General features: G+C 39.8%; 1 protein-coding gene across 1 annotated transcript in view; it reads right to left on the bottom strand.

Annotated features, from left to right (window-relative positions):
* LOC135464420 (plectin-like) overlaps positions 1-19623 on the bottom strand; it is a 26357-nt gene extending 6734 nt beyond the window's left edge. The window contains 1 exon segment of the mRNA XM_064741847.1: positions 19504-19623. Within this exon segment, the coding sequence (XP_064597917.1) occupies positions 19504-19608 (105 nt within the window). The 5' untranslated portion in view covers positions 19609-19623.
* Positions 19624-20351: the final 728 nt, after the last annotated feature.

Here is a 20351-nt window from a genome sequence, read left to right as displayed (position 1 = left end):
TGAACCAAACAGAACGATTGTGGAATACTACCTAGAATGCATAATGACCTTATTATATACGTGGAAGTCAAAGGCAAAATCAACAAACACCAAAAGAAAACCCAAAATATAGTCCACTTTAACATCCTGATGCATGCATGTATACATGCTGTGGTTATTACGTGGTACTTAACATTTTTCAGTCATATGACAACGAGGAATCAGTTAACACTTTGACATCTACTAACAGTGCTCTATAAACGTTTTACTGTCTCCCTGTTGTCTACTCGTGCATGTGGACACAATAGCTAACGAACGAATCAAGCTGTTTAACTCTATATTTCTTATTTCATCTGATCTTACTGCCCCGTTTGTAGCTAGAATGCTTGGAGGAAGAGGGGGGAGGGTGCAGAAGTGGCCTGAGGGGCCGAGTTCAAGTGGTTAACATGCTGGTCTTTCAATCGCTAGGGCACACGGAGATGCAGGTTCAATCCCAAGTCGCAGACAGGGAATTTGGGCATTCCTCAGTTTTTACTGTCAATGGAGCCTTGGGGTGACGATAAGCGGTCGACGGCGATTGTGTGACCGTCTGTCTAACTTTCCTTTCAGACCACTTGTTTCCACCAATACGGTAGAAAAGTCAGTCAGTGGTTTGCCAAAGAGCGGTTATTTACTTGGGCACTCTAGTCCACACTCCGCCATCACACTCCACCAGGACTGACTGTCACAGTAGGCTAGCTTTTAAGTGAAAAATTCTTAAGTACAGCGTTAAACAAATAAAATTCTGCCTGAATGACACAGTTAGCAAGCACTTTATGTTGCGTGTCTACACATGGTTTACACATGGTCTAAGATAGCCTCCAATGAACCATACAATTTCATTCAATAAATTTATTCATTAGTTCACTAATCATAAATGGGACGTGCCTTTGTAACCCTAAAAGTGTTTATCGTGTCTTGCGTGGGTCTATACAATACCTATTTTAAGACAGGTCAGCACAACATTTTCACGCAAGCCAAATAAATCAAAACAATTCAGACAATAACGTCCTACGTTCTTTAGTGAGTTGACAGCACCGTTGGCAATACGCCAATATAAACTGGATCTTAAGTCAAGCGAAGATGGTACAATCTAAAGAGCATTTGAGTGGTACTTAAGGGCTGTAGGGAACCTCACACACTTGTAAAGTTGACAAAATTTTATCCAGCGTGGAAATTAATGGTGGATTTTCATTACAAGTAACAAATCGCCACAGCACTGGTTCGAATTCAAGTGGAGACTGACGACGACGCGCATGCATAAATGCAAGAGTAAAGAAAACACATCCAGCCATCTTAATTGACAGATCGCTGCTGTCAATCAAAATATTCTGACCTACGCAACTAGCAGTGGGAATATTACATAAGTTAAATTAAAAAAAAACTGATATTTGTAAACGCCGCCATTTTGCCCATCAAGTTTATATCGATGAGAAGAGGTTTGGTTGCAGTGCTTATTACTGGCTTATTATGATCGGTCATTTGCATGACTAAACAATAAACTCTTTCCTCCAAAATAAAAATTGGACGCAATTGGCAATGAACTCTTTATGAAAATGAAAATAGAGCCATATAGTCAAAACATAACTTCCGATCCAATCACTTTTTCTCCTGGGCGGTAACTCTGTTCCACAAGCATGTAGGTGAGACACGTGTTAACTGAGCTGTGTACAAAACGGTGGTTGACTCGTAGCTAGCTTTTCACCATGCTGAAAAGACTCGCTGAAGCAAGGTGTACCATGTAATATATTTACTGCTATGAATGCCGTCAATAATGTCAGTGTATGTTACCTGATATACTATCAGTAACCAGCGGAAAAAAGTGCTACGCGACTAGTTAATGACTCGTAAAGAGGTATCCTGGCTGGTAAATTGGGAACTTGAATAGACCAGTTTAAATGCTTATTATTTCACTAATACTGAAAACCAAAAAACCAATCGAATTACTAAATTCTTTAGTTACGCTTGGCATTTCAATGTCTGTGTCCTTCTTTTCTGACCATCCAGTGCACAATGCTGACCCGAAATTAAATTCAACCATACGAAAAAGGAAGAAGAAATGACCTGCTTGGTTCAGCTATCGCCTGTTTGCAGGCATCACCACAAATGAGTTTTACAGTGAATCTTGCTTCTTTTATTTTCTATTGTTTTCTGCACATTCTAATGACCAACATCTTGCAGAGCAGCATAGAAACGTAGGTAAAAGGTAAACGATAAGAAATCGGTAATTCTTTCCTCTTCTGTGCTATAATAAATGAAGGATTAAGACTTAAGTAGGCAACATTTCAGCCATATCCGAACAACTCCTGTGTTTGAAGATATACGATAAGTAACTGTAAGAAAACTGGCAACAACAGGCCTACCCTTTATATCAAGGTTAAGCCAAGGTAGAATACAGTTCATCAACATCGTGTTATCCAATATCAACCCCTTGTCAGTGTCATTAGACGTGTCAAGGCTTAATAACAATATACACTGCATGCTTAATCCAAGTCATCAAACCTCCACTAATTGACGTATTACATTTCTATGCAAATGAGACCTGGATAAGAAGAACTCGTACAACGTTATAATACACCCTTTCCGGTTATATACAGCAGTATTAACCCCGCCAGATCGAGGTACTGGCCTTCAGCTCCACGTGATATACTAAGCCCCTACGCAGGTTAATTTTTTAAAACGCTTCTCTACTTGCGTATGCGCATGGCTAGCTTACATCAGTAAGATTAATTTGATGGATTGCTATTTAGCGCCATACTTATACAGTGAGCGGTGAGCTTTACCGTTTGGGGAAACCGAACTGCCCCGTGTAAGCCACCTACCTTTGGAAAGCTACGAATGGTACCCCACCCAGACGGACCCATTTACTTAAATATGCAGCTGTTAATTCCAGGAAAAAGTTTAGAGCATATATTGATTTTGGAGTCAACAAACAAACAGACGAGAAATAGCAACCCCACATAAGAAGACAAACGCTTGCTTTCGCTGATCACGTTACGGTCCATCATCTGATCGATAAGGATGTGCAGGCAGCATTAATCGAAGAAGCTGCAATCTGCAAGATCTGCAGTACTGTTGTTGTTTGTGGCACTAAGACAGTTAATGGCTGACCGGACAAAACAACACAGAACTCTGAGGTTTTTACACTATTCATAACCTGCGTTCGTATATTTGTGTCTCATCAGTTCTAAATCCAGACATTGTATGCAGTGGAGTGGTATTATTAGCTTATTGTTAAAGTATAAAAGCAGATAGGGAGTCCATCAGTACAAAATGGCCACCTCTTCTCCAAACTATGTCTTACGGACCAATCACTAAACATGTAGCTCAGTTATATATCTCACCTTGTGACGAGTGTGACGCTTATACAGTAAACATTCACAGCCATGTTGCTTCATAATACTACATGAGTATACATGCACTTATGAGTGGAGCAATCTTCCAACATCTCACAACAGACCATAAATATAGTTGAGGACAAACAAATGTAAACTGCCGGCTTTGTAACTAACATTTAACTCCAATTTAGGAAACTGAACCTGGGGAATACTTGGAGTACTAAAATACAAAATACTAAATAGTGACTAAATGCAGAGCAGCGACGACTGAGTGATAATTTGCAAAGGCCACATGTAATATGTACATTACGATCTCTTTTCAATTGTCAAGCAAACGTAGACAAAATGTGCAATAGTCGGAATCGAACTCACAACGATAATGAAACATGCACGCCGGCAGATCATCAAAACATCCATTAAGTTTTATGGAAGCTTTCGTTTTGATTTAGGCCAAAAACCGATGAAAATCAGGGACGTCCGGCATAGCTTTCTCTGTCCTCTATACCTATCAGCTAGGTGACGTCCGGTATACTTTCGCTCTCCTCTATACCTATCAGCTATTATCACGCTGCACAACATTATCATGCAATTTACAAATACACCGTGTTTATTTCTACATTACTCCGGATCGTACATGTATTTACAGTTCGCCTAATTGATCCAGGACCTATTTCAAATCCATATTTCTCTGTTTACCCTTTAGGCAGCAACTCATGTTATCATTGGGGGATGTTAGCGTGATATGGAACTACCCCAGCCGATGACAGCTCACTGGAACGTGAAATCAGGTACACTCATTAGCAAATTGATATCGCTACCCGGAAGGCTAACACAATATTCCAGTGGAGTCTAACTCACGTGTTACCTGCCCACGTGACTTCACCTGGTGGCTAATCACCAAAGGCCTTAATCAATGTGCAGGTATTTTTAGACTTACCACAGTGTCGAATGTTTGGATATAGGGAATAAAAAGCATTGGTTTTTCTTGTATATTTATGCATCGTCTGCATCTACAAGAAGCCTCAGAGTGGTTTATGCTGACGATGGCATCATCAAAGGTGGGGCCCAAATCAAATATATGCCCCTTCCACGTTATCATTGATTAATTCAGGAAGCAGAAAATCAATCCAATTTAAACTCTACACTCTACCATTTCACAACATCATCACGCCGGCTGAAATTTATGTAAGAGGACTTAGGAGAGATGACAATAGTATTTATTTATTTGATTGGTGTTTTACGCCGTACTAAAGAATGTTTCACATATACGACGGAGAATGGAATTGTGTTCGGAGGAAACCCGGCATAGCTCGGGGGAACCACGACCATTCGCAGGTTGCTGGCAGATCTTCCCGCGCACAGCCAGAGAGGAAGTCAGCATGAGCTAGACTTGAACACACAGCGACCGCATTGGTGTGAGGCTCCTGGGTCATTACGCTGGGCTAGCGCGCTAACCAACTGAGCCACGGAGGCCCCTGATGACATTGGTAACGGCGTCCGGAAAAGCAATTGGTCATTATGGTGTCCATACAAGTTTTAGGTCATAATGATATATCCAGCATTATGCCATTATGGTGTCCACAATAGCTCCAGGTCATAATGATGTCCAAAACATTATTGTGCAATGTGTAGTGGTGTCTAACACATCATTCGGTCATAACAATATTAAGTCATGACGATTTTCACAACAACATTTGCTATGCGGACGTCCAAAACAACAACAGGTCATAATAGTGTCCACAGTAGCATTATAGCATACACCGGTGTCAATAACAGCACTAAGTTATAATGCTGCCAACAACAGCATCAAGTTTATCTGGTATCTATAACAGTGCAGTAAAAATGGTATATACGCTTTCGGTTGATCGCGTAGCTTCAGTTGATTGGACACAATCTATGAGGATTGTCAGGAACGTGCCTCGCTAGCGCCGCCTCAGTTAACACGTTCTGCCCGCAGTCATCTTGTGGAGTCTGGCGTGATGCGATGCTACACGACACAACAGGAGAAATTATAGTTGTAAACATCGGCAATTCACCGGCGGATCGTCCAGTTTTAGAAATCAAGCTCATAACGGCAAGCCTTTACTCAAAACAAGGCACTGAAATTGCATGATGACGGCCCCTATCCGAAGCACATACCCATAAGACGGAAAGAAGGGGTAACTTTAGGATGTGACAGTCAAGTTTTGTGACCATGGTCATGGAATTTATGCTACACCTATATACAACTTACATTTAGAGCCAGCGCTCCAACTACTGACTGGAACGCTGTTTTTTTCCTTGAATAGCGAATGGCCACAAGCTTTGCGTTTTATAATTTTAGTATATGAGTTAAATAATTTATACTTCACGCGACACAAACAGTCTATGTCCTATTTTCTTGACCAGTGTGATTTGCCATGAAGTTTATCTTGGCAAATCACTTTATCAACCTATCCGAGTCTTTTTTTTTTTTGTTCATAGGCTTGAACGTCAACCCGTGCAACATGTAAAACTAGACAAACACTCATGCCGTTACCATGGAAACGTCGCATAGATACCTGCATAAAACAACAGGTAGTCGTATACCCAGTGTGACCTAAACTGCCTCGTTCTGTCTCCAGGTGTTTAGAAATGTACACGAGATCGGAATTTTTGTCCCGTGAAATGTCAATCAGTCCACTAGCGTGCCACTCAACCTTTAAAAAGATTTTCTCTTGTTACAGTCAGTAAAACCAAATGTCAAAAACCTGAAGCAATTGTGCGTGTTATTAATGCGTATGGGTAGGTACAGTGGAAGATAAGTCTACTAAGACAGGTATAATTCAGCGAGACATGCGCAGATGACCTTATAATTTCAATGATTAACAGTCTTGACAGAGTTTTGTAAAGTTATCTCAAAAGATCGCCAGCGGCATCCACTGTAAGTCGAAGTTCACGACACTATACGTACAAATCCGACTAAGTTTTTTCTGGTTTTTTTTATTAGTTACACTTGCAAGATTTAAAATACTAATAATATTGGCAGGTGTTTTAAGGTGACTATAATTAAGCATGAAAGCGGTTGATCTGCATGTTTCCGCATGAAGCACAGTATTATCACTGCTTGATTCACACCTTTTTTCAAGTCTTCATATGCCTTTGGATTCATATCGAATATCATCACAATCCTGACAGGAAAGTAAATAGGCCTATTCCTTCCACAAGTAATGGTTTCATGAATTCTATGACGAAATGGACAAAAACGTACTATACTGTTGATGAAAGCGCATATGTATCCACATGACCTCATATCCACTTCATACAGGAATCTACAGTCGATAACACTTTATTATTTATACATCCACAATTGGGTTCAAAACTACAGTATAATTTTCGCAGGCAGTAGACGAAATGTAAATACTTCACCACTCAAGCCACGTCCCACCTTTAGTGTTTCTAACGCTGGATACTTCGTTGAAGGTCTATACATATACGATATTCCGGTGACACATGGCTTTTATGAGCGTGTTTTGTTACGTTGACAGTTTTCTGTCAAAACGCTTTCACCCGTTGACAATATGAAGTCCTGACTTTTGACATCTAATCCTTGTTAACACAAGAGAGTCGCTAAGTCAGGTCCAGGGTAGCGTATGAGTCACCGTATGCTGATATATAAACAGTCTGTAGGAATAATCACTTTAAACGTGCTAACTGTCAGATACACCGATAATGTAAAGTTATAAGGCAGACAACTAACTTAGATAATTTATATTAAGTCCTGCCTGTGCACATTTAAACTCAGTAAACGATGTTTTCTTATGAGCCCATCTCCGACCTTCAAGGTTCTGCGAAACTTTGGTTGAGTACGACGTTAAACCCCAAGCACTCACTCACTGAGAAACTTTGACACTACTCTTTAAGGATGAGCAACTGTTTCGAAGAACAACCTAGACATTAATTAAATCACCATCGGATGTTATAAATGTTATATGTAATGAAACATGTCCTGGTTGAGTGAATACGTGGGCACATCGAATGACACGAGTCAGAAAAGGTCATCTGCATTTTTATGGTATAAATGCGAAGTAAAAAGAATCATTCACGTCTGTTTTGAAAGTACACTTAGCCATTCACATATAATTTGACGGTTGGTTCTAAATAGAAATTGCGTGCCTTTTCGCAACTAAAATGTGTTGGAAACCATATCGTGCCTTTACAAATAGAATCAGACTAACATCCCCACACCAGTTTCATCAATAGTCATGATAGAATTGACAATAATGGATGCCTCCTTTGATGTTGATGAAATCAGTACAAACCATTACGCTGTTATGTTCACTATCACATGACTAATCGATTAACAGCTAAAATGTCATCAGCCACATTGCACTATAAAGGTTACCAAGGGAACGGATGACCAACGTGGGGTATTTCACGAGACATTGTGCAATGATTCACTAAAATAAACAGATCGACAAACGCTTGTTACTAAAATTAAATAAGCAGTGTTTGCAATGTCAGGCTTGATAATCACACATACCCTATTAAAATTAGCTCCAATCGCCATTGTTGATTGATTGACTGACTGATTTGTGTTTAACGTCACACTCAAGAATTTGTCACATATACGACCGTAGTTACGTTCAATCGTTACTGTTTATGCATGCATGGCGCCGCTGAATTCGTTCCCACCTGTTTTGGTCGATAGATACACTGTGAATCAACCGCTCGTATTTAGGTTTTCTGTTCAACTGCAAATGACCGAAAAAGTGAAAAGGGAAGTATTGCTACATTCCTCACTTAGAAGGAGCACCGTTTGTCAACATTTCAATGGTGGTCAACTTATAGATGAGAGAGGTAAATATTAAACCAGGCCAGATTTTTCATTCTGATTCATTCAGTGTGAACAGAGATACTAAGTAATTTCTGTTTAGTAGCCGCCGTCGAATAAGTGAAATATTCTGGAGTACAGCGTAAAACACCAATCAAATAAATAAATAAATAATTTCTGTTTAGTGTCCAGTCTCCATGGCTATGCTGCACATGTAACTGCATTTCCGGTAAACGTTTCAGCATTGGGAGGAAATGTGGGACAGCTAAACAAAAACAGGGGCTAGAGTTGATTGGTGTCTTGTCCGACATAACCGGTTAAGCACGGTTAAGCCACATTTGCATTAGAGCAGTCATGGTTTAGAGTTGCGACAAATGAGTGGAACTAAGGAAGCTCTTTATAGCATCATGTATTCAACGTAAAACAAAAAGTGAAATGTGATATGCGCATTTGTACGGTAGCACACGTGACTTTACACACAACTATCTGTATTTAGGCGACACATGCAGCGTCATCTTCCGCTATGCCTGTACCACATCCTTGTGTGATAAGGAACTGAAGTTTTTTCCAGTTATTCGACCCTGGTCAGGTTTGTGTAGTATAAGACGGTGGACGCAGGGTAAACCATGAATAAAATTGTTTTACGTTTTGGTTAGAACCATGTTGTACATACTCTAGATAAACAGAGTGCATGTCTGTAAAGTATTATGAGAGACAAGGGTTGAGACGGATTGTTTGTGTCTTCATACATCACTTCCTGTCTCATCACCGTGACCTAGGCGTTGTTCAAGATTTCTGTACAAAATTTACAAGTGGTGGCAGTGATGGAAAGCGAAAGGTATAGAACGACGCATACGCTGTAAGCATGACACATAGATTTCTTATCACTGCACGCAGGTACGCCAAAAGCTCTCGAGCTCTGCTGTATATTTGTGTGGTATCCTTCACACAACCATCGGTCACACATAAAACAACGTTGACACATGCTTTTGACAAAAACACGACCTTATGTATGGATCAGTCCTTGTGTCCACAAAATCTCGTATACTAGGGTGTACCTAGGTTAGAAAGGTATGTCTGCGTACCAAACAAACACATATAGGCGACTGTGAGATATAAAGTCTGGGCCGGCCTAAGGCCCTACCCTTTCAACTCTAAAGCCATCCAACAAATTCATCGTTTTTCAGGGTACAATAGACAGTTTGCTCGATCTACAAGGAAAGTTGTTGAACGTTTTGCAGATTGATGTGAATGTTTTTCTTCCCTCCAGCACAAAAGAGGTCGGGTGTAACTAGCGGACTCTTATTACGTTTCATATGTTCGCATTCCAAAAAAAAATTCATTAACATCTATTAAACAGCTGACTCGACCGCATTATTTTGGTGTAATTTGGTAGTAACTTACCTGCCATGGTGTTAGGAGGCGTGTAATTTGTTAGAAGGCGTGTAATCTGCTAGGAGGCAATTAATTTTCCCCTATTTAAGCATTTAAAACCGTAACTATGGTAAAATGACAATAAGCCGTATTTCACCGTTTACAGGTGACCATTTGCCAACTATCACACTGTCGTCGCACCTCTAGTCTTATTCTCCTTGCTGTACTTTTTAATGCTGAATAACGTTCTGTGGTGGTGAATTGCGATTACACATACCTGTACTCATAGCAATGCTGGTTCTTTAATATTTTTATGCTTTTAAAAGTACTGCGACACAGCCATGCATTGATAAAAATACTGTTTGAAAAAGACGTGGTTTTCAGGTAGAATCACTAAGATAAATTAACATTTTTTTATTGCAAGAATGTTTCCAATGGAAACTCTAAACACGCTGCAAAACAAGGTGTAAAGCATATACATTTAGATCCCTCCACAAGTGTTGCAATAACGAGGTGTAAAACATAAGTATTTAGAACCCTTCATAAGTATTGCAATAAAAGGTGTAAAGAATATATATTTAGAGCCTTTCACAATTTCAAATGTTGCAAATCAAGTTGTAAAGCATACACATTTAGAACCCTTAACAAGTGTTTCAAATACAAAGTGTACAGCTCAAACATTCAGAACCATTCACGGGTGTTTCAATAACATGGTATAAAACATATACATTTAGAGCCCTTCAGTCACAAGTGTTGTAATAAGGTGTCAAAACGCAATTAGAACCCTTCGCAAATGTTGCAATAGCAAATTGTAAAGCGCGTACGTTTAGAACTCTTCATAAGCGTGTACGTTTAGAACTCTTCACAGTTGTTGCAATAGCAAAGTGTAAAGTGTGTACGTTTAGAACTCTTCACAAGTGTTGCAATAGCAAAGTGTAAAGCGTATACGTTTAGAACTCTTCACAAGTGTTGCAACAGCAAAGTGTAGAGCGTATACATTTAGAACTCTTCACAAGTGTTGCAATAGCAAAGTGTAGAGCGTGTACGTTTAGAACTCTTCACAAGTGTTGCAACAGCAAAGTGTAGAGCGTGTACGTTTAGAACTCTTCACAAGTGTTGCAACAGCAAAGTGTAGAGCGTGTACGGTTAGAACTCTTCACAAGTGTTGCAACAGCAAAGTGTAGACCGTGTACGGTTAGAACTCTTCACAAGTGTTGCAACAGCAAAGTGTAGAGCATGTACGTTTAGAACTCTTCACAAGGTAGTGAAGATACTCCACTGACCCCAAAACGTCACTGAAAGCGCGTACGTCTCCGTGATTGTCCAGAGATCTCCGCCAAGAAAATCTGAAAGCTTTGCACAAATTTCCTGGCCATACGGTTATAATCTGTAGTAATTCCTAGCCGCTGGAAGGTATAGCGTCACGAAATGTCAGCTTGTCTGATGTGTTTTGAAGTGAACAAAGTCGAACACAGGAGAATAAAGAATGTAATTAAGACAACTCCGTTAATATTTTATGTTAAACACCACAGGTGTCGGATATACCGGGTTATTTAGTAAGGCGAGCTTGTGCACTGGAAACCTAAATCCAGTAGATGGCGCTTTTAGACTGATCCAAAGGCACAGTGAAGCTTAACGCTTGATCACGCGCGATCTTCTATAGTTCCATATAGGTCAACAGTTAGCCTTTTAGATGACATTTTTTGGGGATGAAAATGTCCGAACTGCATTGCGTCTTAAAGTTTGCAACTTAGCATGAAAGAGCTATTTGTTCAACACAAATGCTTGAATGGCCCAATGAGTACTTCACAGAACGCATACAACTGTACAAAGAAGCTGAAGTTAACAAGTTTTAAAATGAAAACAATTGTTGCATGGTGTTAAGTAGTGGAGGCGTGATGTGCATCGACAAAACCTATGTTTATACGTCACACAAAAGCTAAATCACCAGGCGTTTTAACATCCCAGTGCTGGAATCATAGGCCTCGTTCAAGTCCGTAGTGTGTAGTGAGATTGACTGGTAAATTAAAACAAGAAAATCCGTGGTGTTTCGTGTATTTCGCACATTTCTAGGAATTTCAGGCTTTTCTAACACAGATTTATCTCGGATTGTTTATGAAATTGAACTGATAGCTCTGTAGAAACGCGTGGATGGTTACCATTGGCTGGAAGAGTCCACAATAGCTGAAAATGCTTATAACAATAGTATTGTCATATAAGTCTGCATCAGTTTCAGGTTGAAACTTGGATCGAGAGTTTCAGGTATTCTGTGATTATCTAGGAAAGAGAAACCCTATGGTGTACACTATGCCCTGCTGTACTGGTTTGTATGTGAGTACAACTGGCAATAATAAAAGCCTGTACATGCAACAGCGAATCTGCGTCATTTATCCTCCTTACATAGCGTATTGCTGGCCAGATTTTTGACAAAAGTGCCTTTTTAACGGTAACTGAGGGAACTTATTCTTTTCGCCGCTTCAAAATAGTTTCCTCGCTTTAATATTCTATTACAGATCGGTGATGATCGGAACTTCCATCAGAGTGTCACTGTTCCTGGGTTACAAACGCAGGATCGTGAATTATTCAAATCTTCGCCCATTCCGATATAAAATCTTAATCCCATCATTAACGCTCAAATTTCAGGAAGATAATTTTGAGTTAACGCTACATTATTAGGCTTGTCGTCTCAACATTTCCAAAAATAAAATTCAGCTTATTAGCTGGTATTTGCAAAGTATGCTTGGATAATTGTTAACAATTTGATTTTCCCAATATAGTAAAAGAGATGTTAAATGCATGACATAATCCAACCGTAATCTTCAGTGTTACACTAGATCAACCAGATCATAATATGTGATTAGAAGAAATCCAGTTTATAATCTAATTACTTCCAACAAGGTTTAGATTTGGCCACAGCCGTGAGTTTGAAACAGAAAGCTGCCTGGATAATCCATTCATGCATAATTCACAATCAGTAATCGCAAATCAGATCAGTTGGGTAATCCATTCGAACCAGTCATCGGGTCAGGTGGATAATCCTTTCCAACCAGTAATCCAGTCAGGTGGATATCCATGCGAACCAGTAATCCGGTCGGAGTGGTAACCCCGCGAATCCCTGACACAAGCTGCGTTTAAATGTCAAATTTAAAGGAAACAGACCTATTAAAATCCACTAAAATATGTTACGCCTTCGTGGTTCTTCGTTAATAACACCGCTGTTGAGTTTGCGGTAAATTAGCTAGTAGAATCATAGTGAATAAAATTTTCCACGAGTTTGTGATCCCCAGAGCTTGAGTAAAGTAATTTCCTTGACAAGATTAAGAACAGACACGGAGACACCAAACAGAATACCTGTATACTTAAATGTCCACCCTTATTTAAGTATAAGTATCTTTCATTTCCAATAAACCTACATGAAGAGATATGGAGACACCTACATAAAATATTCGTGTATACTCGAGTCTTCGAGTTTATAAAAGCAATTGTTGGTTACGTTAACGAATTTATGCTTAGATGGCCTCTAGCTTTTGTTGATTAAATACCTTCAACAATCTATATATAAGCCTGAGAAGAAATATGGCGACATAAACAGGGAGCACTCTCTAATACTTCAATGTTTGTTTTATATTACAAACCCTGATCTTACTAGGGATCGGATTGTTGTGGTTAGGTAGCACACTCATCTCCCGAGACTTTACGATGGCCCAGTTTATTATACACGGGTCTCTGACAGCCTCAAGTGTTCACCAAATAAGGAAACTAAACATTTGTGACGTGAAGCTTGAACTTCTCCTTCCGTTACAAAAGCAAATACCAGCTGTGAAGTCAACAAAATAAGATAGACAACCGAAGCATCACAACGTAAATGTAAAATGTTTTGACTTTCTTTCGACCAAACGTGACAAAGATCCCAAGGGTGCCAAGGAACAAATTTCGAAAGCTTGTGAAACTTCCAAAGCCTCGATTTCTTCATTAGGAAAAGTTCGGACTGTCTTTTGTGAAGGATTGTAGCCAATAAAAAACGTAAAGAAATTGGACAGGTATTTTGTAATTTGCACAACGTATACACAATGTCTTCACCAGCAGGAATGAGAATCCTCTCTGGCTTGCACGTTTAAAGCTAGCGCTGGCTCGTTGCGACCATCAACCCTCGGGCGAATCAGGTCGTGTTTCCCAACCCATCTCTCAATCAAACACACCGGCTCCCGCACCCACAGGCCTAACCACCGTCATATTAAAAATGAAAATTTCTTGTGCATGATATAATGTACCAGCCAATAAATCTATCAGTCACAGAAGGAATACAGTTTGTGCACACAGAGTGCATTAAAGCTACTATCCAGGGACCATCTGTTTTTCTATGTTTCTGATAACATACAATGCATGTTTACCACATTTGGTGTTTCGTTGGGATACAAGTTAATAACCTATAAGGAAAAGACTCATACGCTGTCTTGGATGAATGAGTGAGTGAGTGCTTGTGGTTTAACGTCGTACGTAACAATTTTTCAGTCATATGACGACGAAGGAATCCTAAGAGTGCATGTGATGTGCCTCCTTGTTGCAGGACAGATTTCCACCGCTCTTTTATCTAGTGCTGCTTCACTGAGACGCCTTACCGAAGGCAAGTAAGGCGCCACGCCCAAGCCATTATACTGATACGGGTCAACCAGTCGATGCACTATGCCCTCCACGCTGGACGCCAACCGAACTTCCTCTTTTAAGGTGTTAGGTGTGACTCGACCCAAGATTGACCCTGGATCTACCGTTCCCGAAGCGGACGCTCTACCAACTGTGCGACGCTGTCTTGAACCTAATCTTTATAGTATATTGTTTGAAAGTTAATCATAATCATACCAGGAATATGGAATATGAGTTGGTATGTGATAACATACGAGTATGACAATCAATTCGTATTTCAAGCGACAAGTTGCCATGCTAATGTTTACACGGGAAGTTGTTTTAATACACAGGTGTGTTTTACTAACAGCAACTGCCGCATCGCCTTTTTACATAAAGAACAGTTGCATGGCCGGTTGTGATAACATACTAGTATACCACATAAATTTGTACAGAGAAATGTACAACTATGCCAAACGCGGTTATGTTCTCGATGGAGTTTTGTACCTGGCCAGATCAGGTGTAAAATATTAGCCATCACACCTGTTCACGTGCCCGATCACCAGGTATGAGTCATGCACCTATGAAACTGGCCGTGCTAAGGGACAGTTACTCAGTTTTACCTGTGTTTTATATTTAACCCCAGTTATCAACAATGTAATACGCTAAACATGCGGAGTAAATGGAGCCTAGGTGACCATGTCATCACAGTGTCAAATTAAACCAGACTTAATGAACTCCACATGACGGTATATGTTAATTCTCGAAAAAGGATCACGGAGTTATGTTACAAAAATGTTCGCAATTATTACTGTGTGGTGTTTAACGTATAAGACATCCAGCATAGAAAGTAGCAGAACGATGAGAATGTTGAATCCCACACTAGGTAGCCCAGGTCTCCTGTCCGTGGGAATATATATAAGAATGCAAACTCAGGAATTTGTTTTTAGTGTAGCCCTCGCTTATGCACAATGCATACCGCATAATTATTTTCAAAAAAAAAGTATGTCAATTCGCGACAAGTTGAGGTATGAAAGCAATGAAAAGTTTATTGTTTACATGAATATTCCATGAATTCCGTCATAAAAATGGCGTGTTGAAAAGACAAAAAACGTATAACTGTATGCGAAAACGGCTGTCGAAAGAAAGAGAGGCTCATGACCTCGTGGCCAAGAGCTACAGAGCGAGGGGCTGTTGGGTGGGGTCGGTGATTATGTTATTTATTTATTTACTTGATTGGAGTTATACGCCATGCTCAAGAACATTTCAGTTATACGACGGTGGTCAACATTAAACGGTGGGAGGAAACCGGGCCGAAATGTACAGGTGTCTATTTGATACCAAGAAGCACAGAGCGCTACTTTTATACCAGTGCCCAGGCTGATATTTTTATACCGATGACCTCCACCGTCACGGGACTGTCACAACCAGCAACAAACAACAAATGTACTTGATACGTAAATGTATAATCCACATACACCTCAACCCGCAATGAATACAAATCTTGTGACATTTTTTCTTCCTACATTAGTTTTTATGTGCTTATTATTTTCCTTCTTTCCCACCTCAGGCTATGTACAGAGTTCATCTGCCTACACATAGCTATAGGGATGATTTCACCGAGCAGGAGTGTCAAAAGTCACGTGACGGGCACCCATCCGGGACAGATAAGGACTCGTCATTCAATCTACCCGTCTTGAACAACAACAACATTATATCAGCTGAACAGAGGCAGAGATGATTCGCGAACCGGAAAGGGTCGATCTTTGTCACCATGTCAATGCACAAAGGGATGTACATAATGAGCATGAATGAATCGTCATATCGCAAAAACAATCGTGAGAAAGCAGAGAAGGTTTATGTGTTAGCCATGAGATTACCATGTTTTATTTCAGCTCTTAAGTAACATCTGGAGACACTGTCAGATCCATGACATCTGCGTCCTTGTCTCGTGGCGGATGGCATTAGAGTCAATGTTTCCAGACAGGCAACTTATATATACACTCCTTCGTGCTTTTATAAATGAATTACAACTATGTTTTCATTATCATTTTTTGTGTTTAAGTTTGATTTATTTATTTATTTATTTATTTATTTATCTATTTATTTATTTATCTATTTATTTATTTGATTGGTGTTTTACGCCGTACTCAAGAATATTTTACTTACACGAAGGCGGCCGGCATTATGGTGGGACAAACCACGACTATCTGTAGATTGCTGGAAGACATTCCCACGCACGACCAGAGACGAAGCCAGCATAAACTGGACTTGAACTCACAGCGACTGGTGTTTAAATTTGAATGACAATAATATGTTTAAACGAAGTGAGGTACAGTAATACAAGTTTTTGATCCAATACCGCTTTGCTTAACAGTCGTTCTTTAATAAAACGCTTTCTCATCACTTTCCAGTCTAACCCTTACCAATTTTTGAATTTTGTTCCTAAGGTGTGGCTTGATGTTGTCATCTAGTCAAATACTGTGCAGGTAATTAGGCTATTAATATGCTAATCAGACTACTGAAATAAGTGGTGTGTTTGCAACTCTATGAAATTAATGTCAGCCAGAATATTAACCTGAGCATATCACATATCGACATAAGCAAATATTTATACACCTGGATATATTTTTTTAATTTTTGAAATTTACGGTTAACCACAGGGATGAGAGTAGAACATATATGACACCTGTCTTTCAGTATTTGCCATTCCTCAATACGATATCCTACATGCTTTGATGCACAAAAAAAATCCATGCTATCAGTGTGCGAAAAACTTTGCATGATTTCCGGAAGTGAAACATTTCCCTATCATGGCAGAATGACAAGGGAAATTATTGAAGTGCAGATAAGTATCGTGTAGATGGTATCACTGCGTATGCGCAGTTACTACATATATATCTAACATTGTCTAAATGCATGAATATGCAACAGGTGTTCGAGCGTACGGTGTCAGTTTCGCCAAGTGGTACGCACCTGTGTCACAGTCTATTCGGCAATACAAATAATAGTGGTGCTTCAGGGAGTATTCAAATGAGTTTGAGAGTTGAAAATTTCGGTAATAAATTTAAATGCAATGTTTTATGCAGTTGTCTGAAGTATGGAGTGCATCAGAAGGCTATAGCAGTTAAAGTGATTCATGAAAAATTAACAAACAGGAATCTACTTCAAGTGACAGCAGTAGTCACAGTACGGTACCCCAGGGGCAATTAGGCTGGGTAAGGGGCGTGGCTGCAGAAATGCAGGTGACATAATTTGCACACAAACATGAAGCGGAAGGCATACCTGGCATACATTCTTGCCCATAAATTCAGTCTCGGGAACTTCAAACACCTCGCCGGGGCTTCCCCACCTGACACTTCTCACGCCCACTCTAACCCCGGGTGACCCTCAAAGAGGGACCTCCCCGGGGGTCTGCCCTGAAAAGACTTCATCCTTCCGCGTTGTGACCAGGCTTACCTCCATGTTTGGAGCAAGCCGGCATTTCTACCTTTGCACACTAAACCTCGTACATTGCCTTCCAGGGAGTTTCTCACGTGTGATTCTGGTGATAAGTCATGCATTACGTGTACATTAAAGATTACAGCTGGCAATTACAATTGAATGACACAATGATATAAATCTTGTATTACATCACGCTAAGCCAAACAATGGTGATAACCAGACTTTGTTATAAGCTGTGATCGCGCTTTGATCAGGCTACCATTAATAACAACAACACAACAAAATCACATGCTCTTTTCTCTGAACAAAACTAAGAACAGCATTTCGGAGAGGAAATAGGAAATGAGATCGATTTGAGTTTAGGCCTACTTGTTAGCGTTTAGTATGGGAGTTCTCTGTACAGTAACATTCCTGATATGCAAACTACTGGTGTATATTAAATATTACAGCCCATGAAGGAAGTGGTTTTACATTACACTTGCATTTCAAGTATGGGCGAACACTGGAGGTCCTGTGTCACTTACCTACCAAAGTTATGTTTACAAACAGATAGTTTAGTGTCAGATTAGCTCTACTTTTTATCAGTACAAATAAATCAAATGTAAAGTACATTAGCATTATATCTCTGTTCAATCATTCATACATGATAAAAGATATCATTTCCGAAACGAAATCCGGTGCCTGTTAATAAAACGGATACATGCTTTTATAACTTAAGACAATGTCTTTTAAGTATACATACAGAAAACATTGCGCGATACATACATCCACTTCAATATTTTTCGCCAAACTGCAAATGGACAGTTTTCCCTCACCTATGCTTAAGTGCTGAAGAGCAAAAGTTTATGAGTTTAATATAAAGATGAAAAGAAATATCACTTATCAGCTATGTATCTCACAACGCCCATTGATTTATTTTCTATGGGCATCGAAAATGACACGAAAAATGTTTTTTGCGTTCAGCTAGAACTCGATGTATTATTTGTGTTGTCATGCGCATAGTAATGCATTAAAACACTGAATGCTATTTATTCACTGTCGTTAGTATAGTGTAGTATAGTTCTCTGAAAATGCCCGGTTACAGCCGTTGAAGATCCTGGTTATAACTATAAACACTCCGATGTTATTGTTAGATTCATAATAGATCGATCAAGCTTGCATTCATCGATAACAGGCCGAATAATTACTACAGGTAACAGGCAATAACCCGGCGGTCTTTACCCCTTCCCGCCCGCCTTACATGTAAGCTAAATGCTGATTGCCTTTCGGTGACTTCAAAGGTGGCCGATTGCGTGCAAATTGCGACGACCGTTTAGACAGCTTGATGAGACGTACAGGTATTTTTCAAAGGCCAGTTTCGACTGGAAATATACAGCCAGGTGTGTTGAATGCTCAACAGGGTTAAAGTAGGTCAGATGCTGTTCATGTAAAGCCTACGGATGAACTAGCGAATATTAGGGCGCCCTAACTATGACAGCTTGTATATAGACTGAGTACAGCCAGTCAGCCCACATACACATGTATACACAGCCCTAACTTCTGCCTTACTATTACTTGCTGCTCGTTCGTTCTAGATAGAAACAGATACATCAATCATGAAACGAGTTACCTGTGTCGTATTGCATTATTGAACACACACCTGTGAATCATATAGGAGCCAAAACTTCGGCATGTCTGTGATTTTTCTACCAGTGATTTTATCAAATTTAGTCCATCCCTTTAACATAAGATGACTACCCGACCTAGGCTATAAATAGCCCCGTCCGTCAAGTGAGATGTAGTTTTCACTGTGTCGCTCGCGCTGAGCGCCTTTCACTGAGGTGAAGGCTCAGCATACCGGCGTATTTTCACCTGAGAACCGATTTTTACCTGGGCGGAGGAGATTGTCAAATGTAATCAGATCATAGCTTTACATACCTGTTTCTCTTTCACCCATTCCAGGCAGTCCTTCACCGACATGGGTAAACGTCGGGTAGCCATGTTGTCACCTGCCAGACTGATCGAGCTCTCACCAGGTAACATCCATAGTTTGATAGTAAGGTAGCTACACCAGATGCTCTATAGCGAAACGACAGGCGCTCTGCACAAAAGACGAGTCTAGCTGAGTTCCGGTCTTGCGCTGTTGAGTGAGGGGCGCCGTAGGGGACTTCACTATCAGCTGTTCACAAATAACTGTAAATAAAAACGTCCCCCAACGTGTTAGGCATACATACATATATGGGCCCTATTAACAGATGTGGAAGATGTATTCCCAACCAGTGTGAAACGAATACATGTATGTTAAAACGAGGTCACATCAAACCAGGCGGATCTGTGATGGAACGTACACTGTTCCCTAATACGGTTATACGCATAGACAGATATATACAGTTGCGAATCACTCACTTGCTGGATTTTACCGGCAAACCTGACAATTAGACGATACTTATACATACTGCAAATTTTTTACATTCCTCTCACAAATTAGAAAACAGTGTATTGTAAAATGTATGTGTATATTAAAATGGCATTATTTATTTATTTATTTATTTATCTCACTAGTTTAACACCTCATAGTGAAAATGTAAGATACCAAAGTAAAAAGAAAATGGCTAAACACACGCACGCGTACAAAAAAGAGACACTGTCTATGTTTAAATACATTTTGTTTCACGACAAAGATGTGAAAATGACAGTATTTCAGGCAAAAGATCAAGGGAAAGAGTATGACTAACTCAGCACATCTAGCAAAATACGTGTAAACTGACGAAAAACGTTAAAGTGTT

The sequence above is a fragment of the Liolophura sinensis genome, chromosome 4 (genome assembly GCF_032854445.1).
Source record: "Liolophura sinensis isolate JHLJ2023 chromosome 4, CUHK_Ljap_v2, whole genome shotgun sequence".
NCBI classification, from domain to species: domain Eukaryota; kingdom Metazoa; phylum Mollusca; class Polyplacophora; order Chitonida; family Chitonidae; genus Liolophura; species Liolophura sinensis.
Note: the sequence above shows the minus strand (reverse complement) of the source record. Positions and strands in the feature narration are given on the sequence as shown.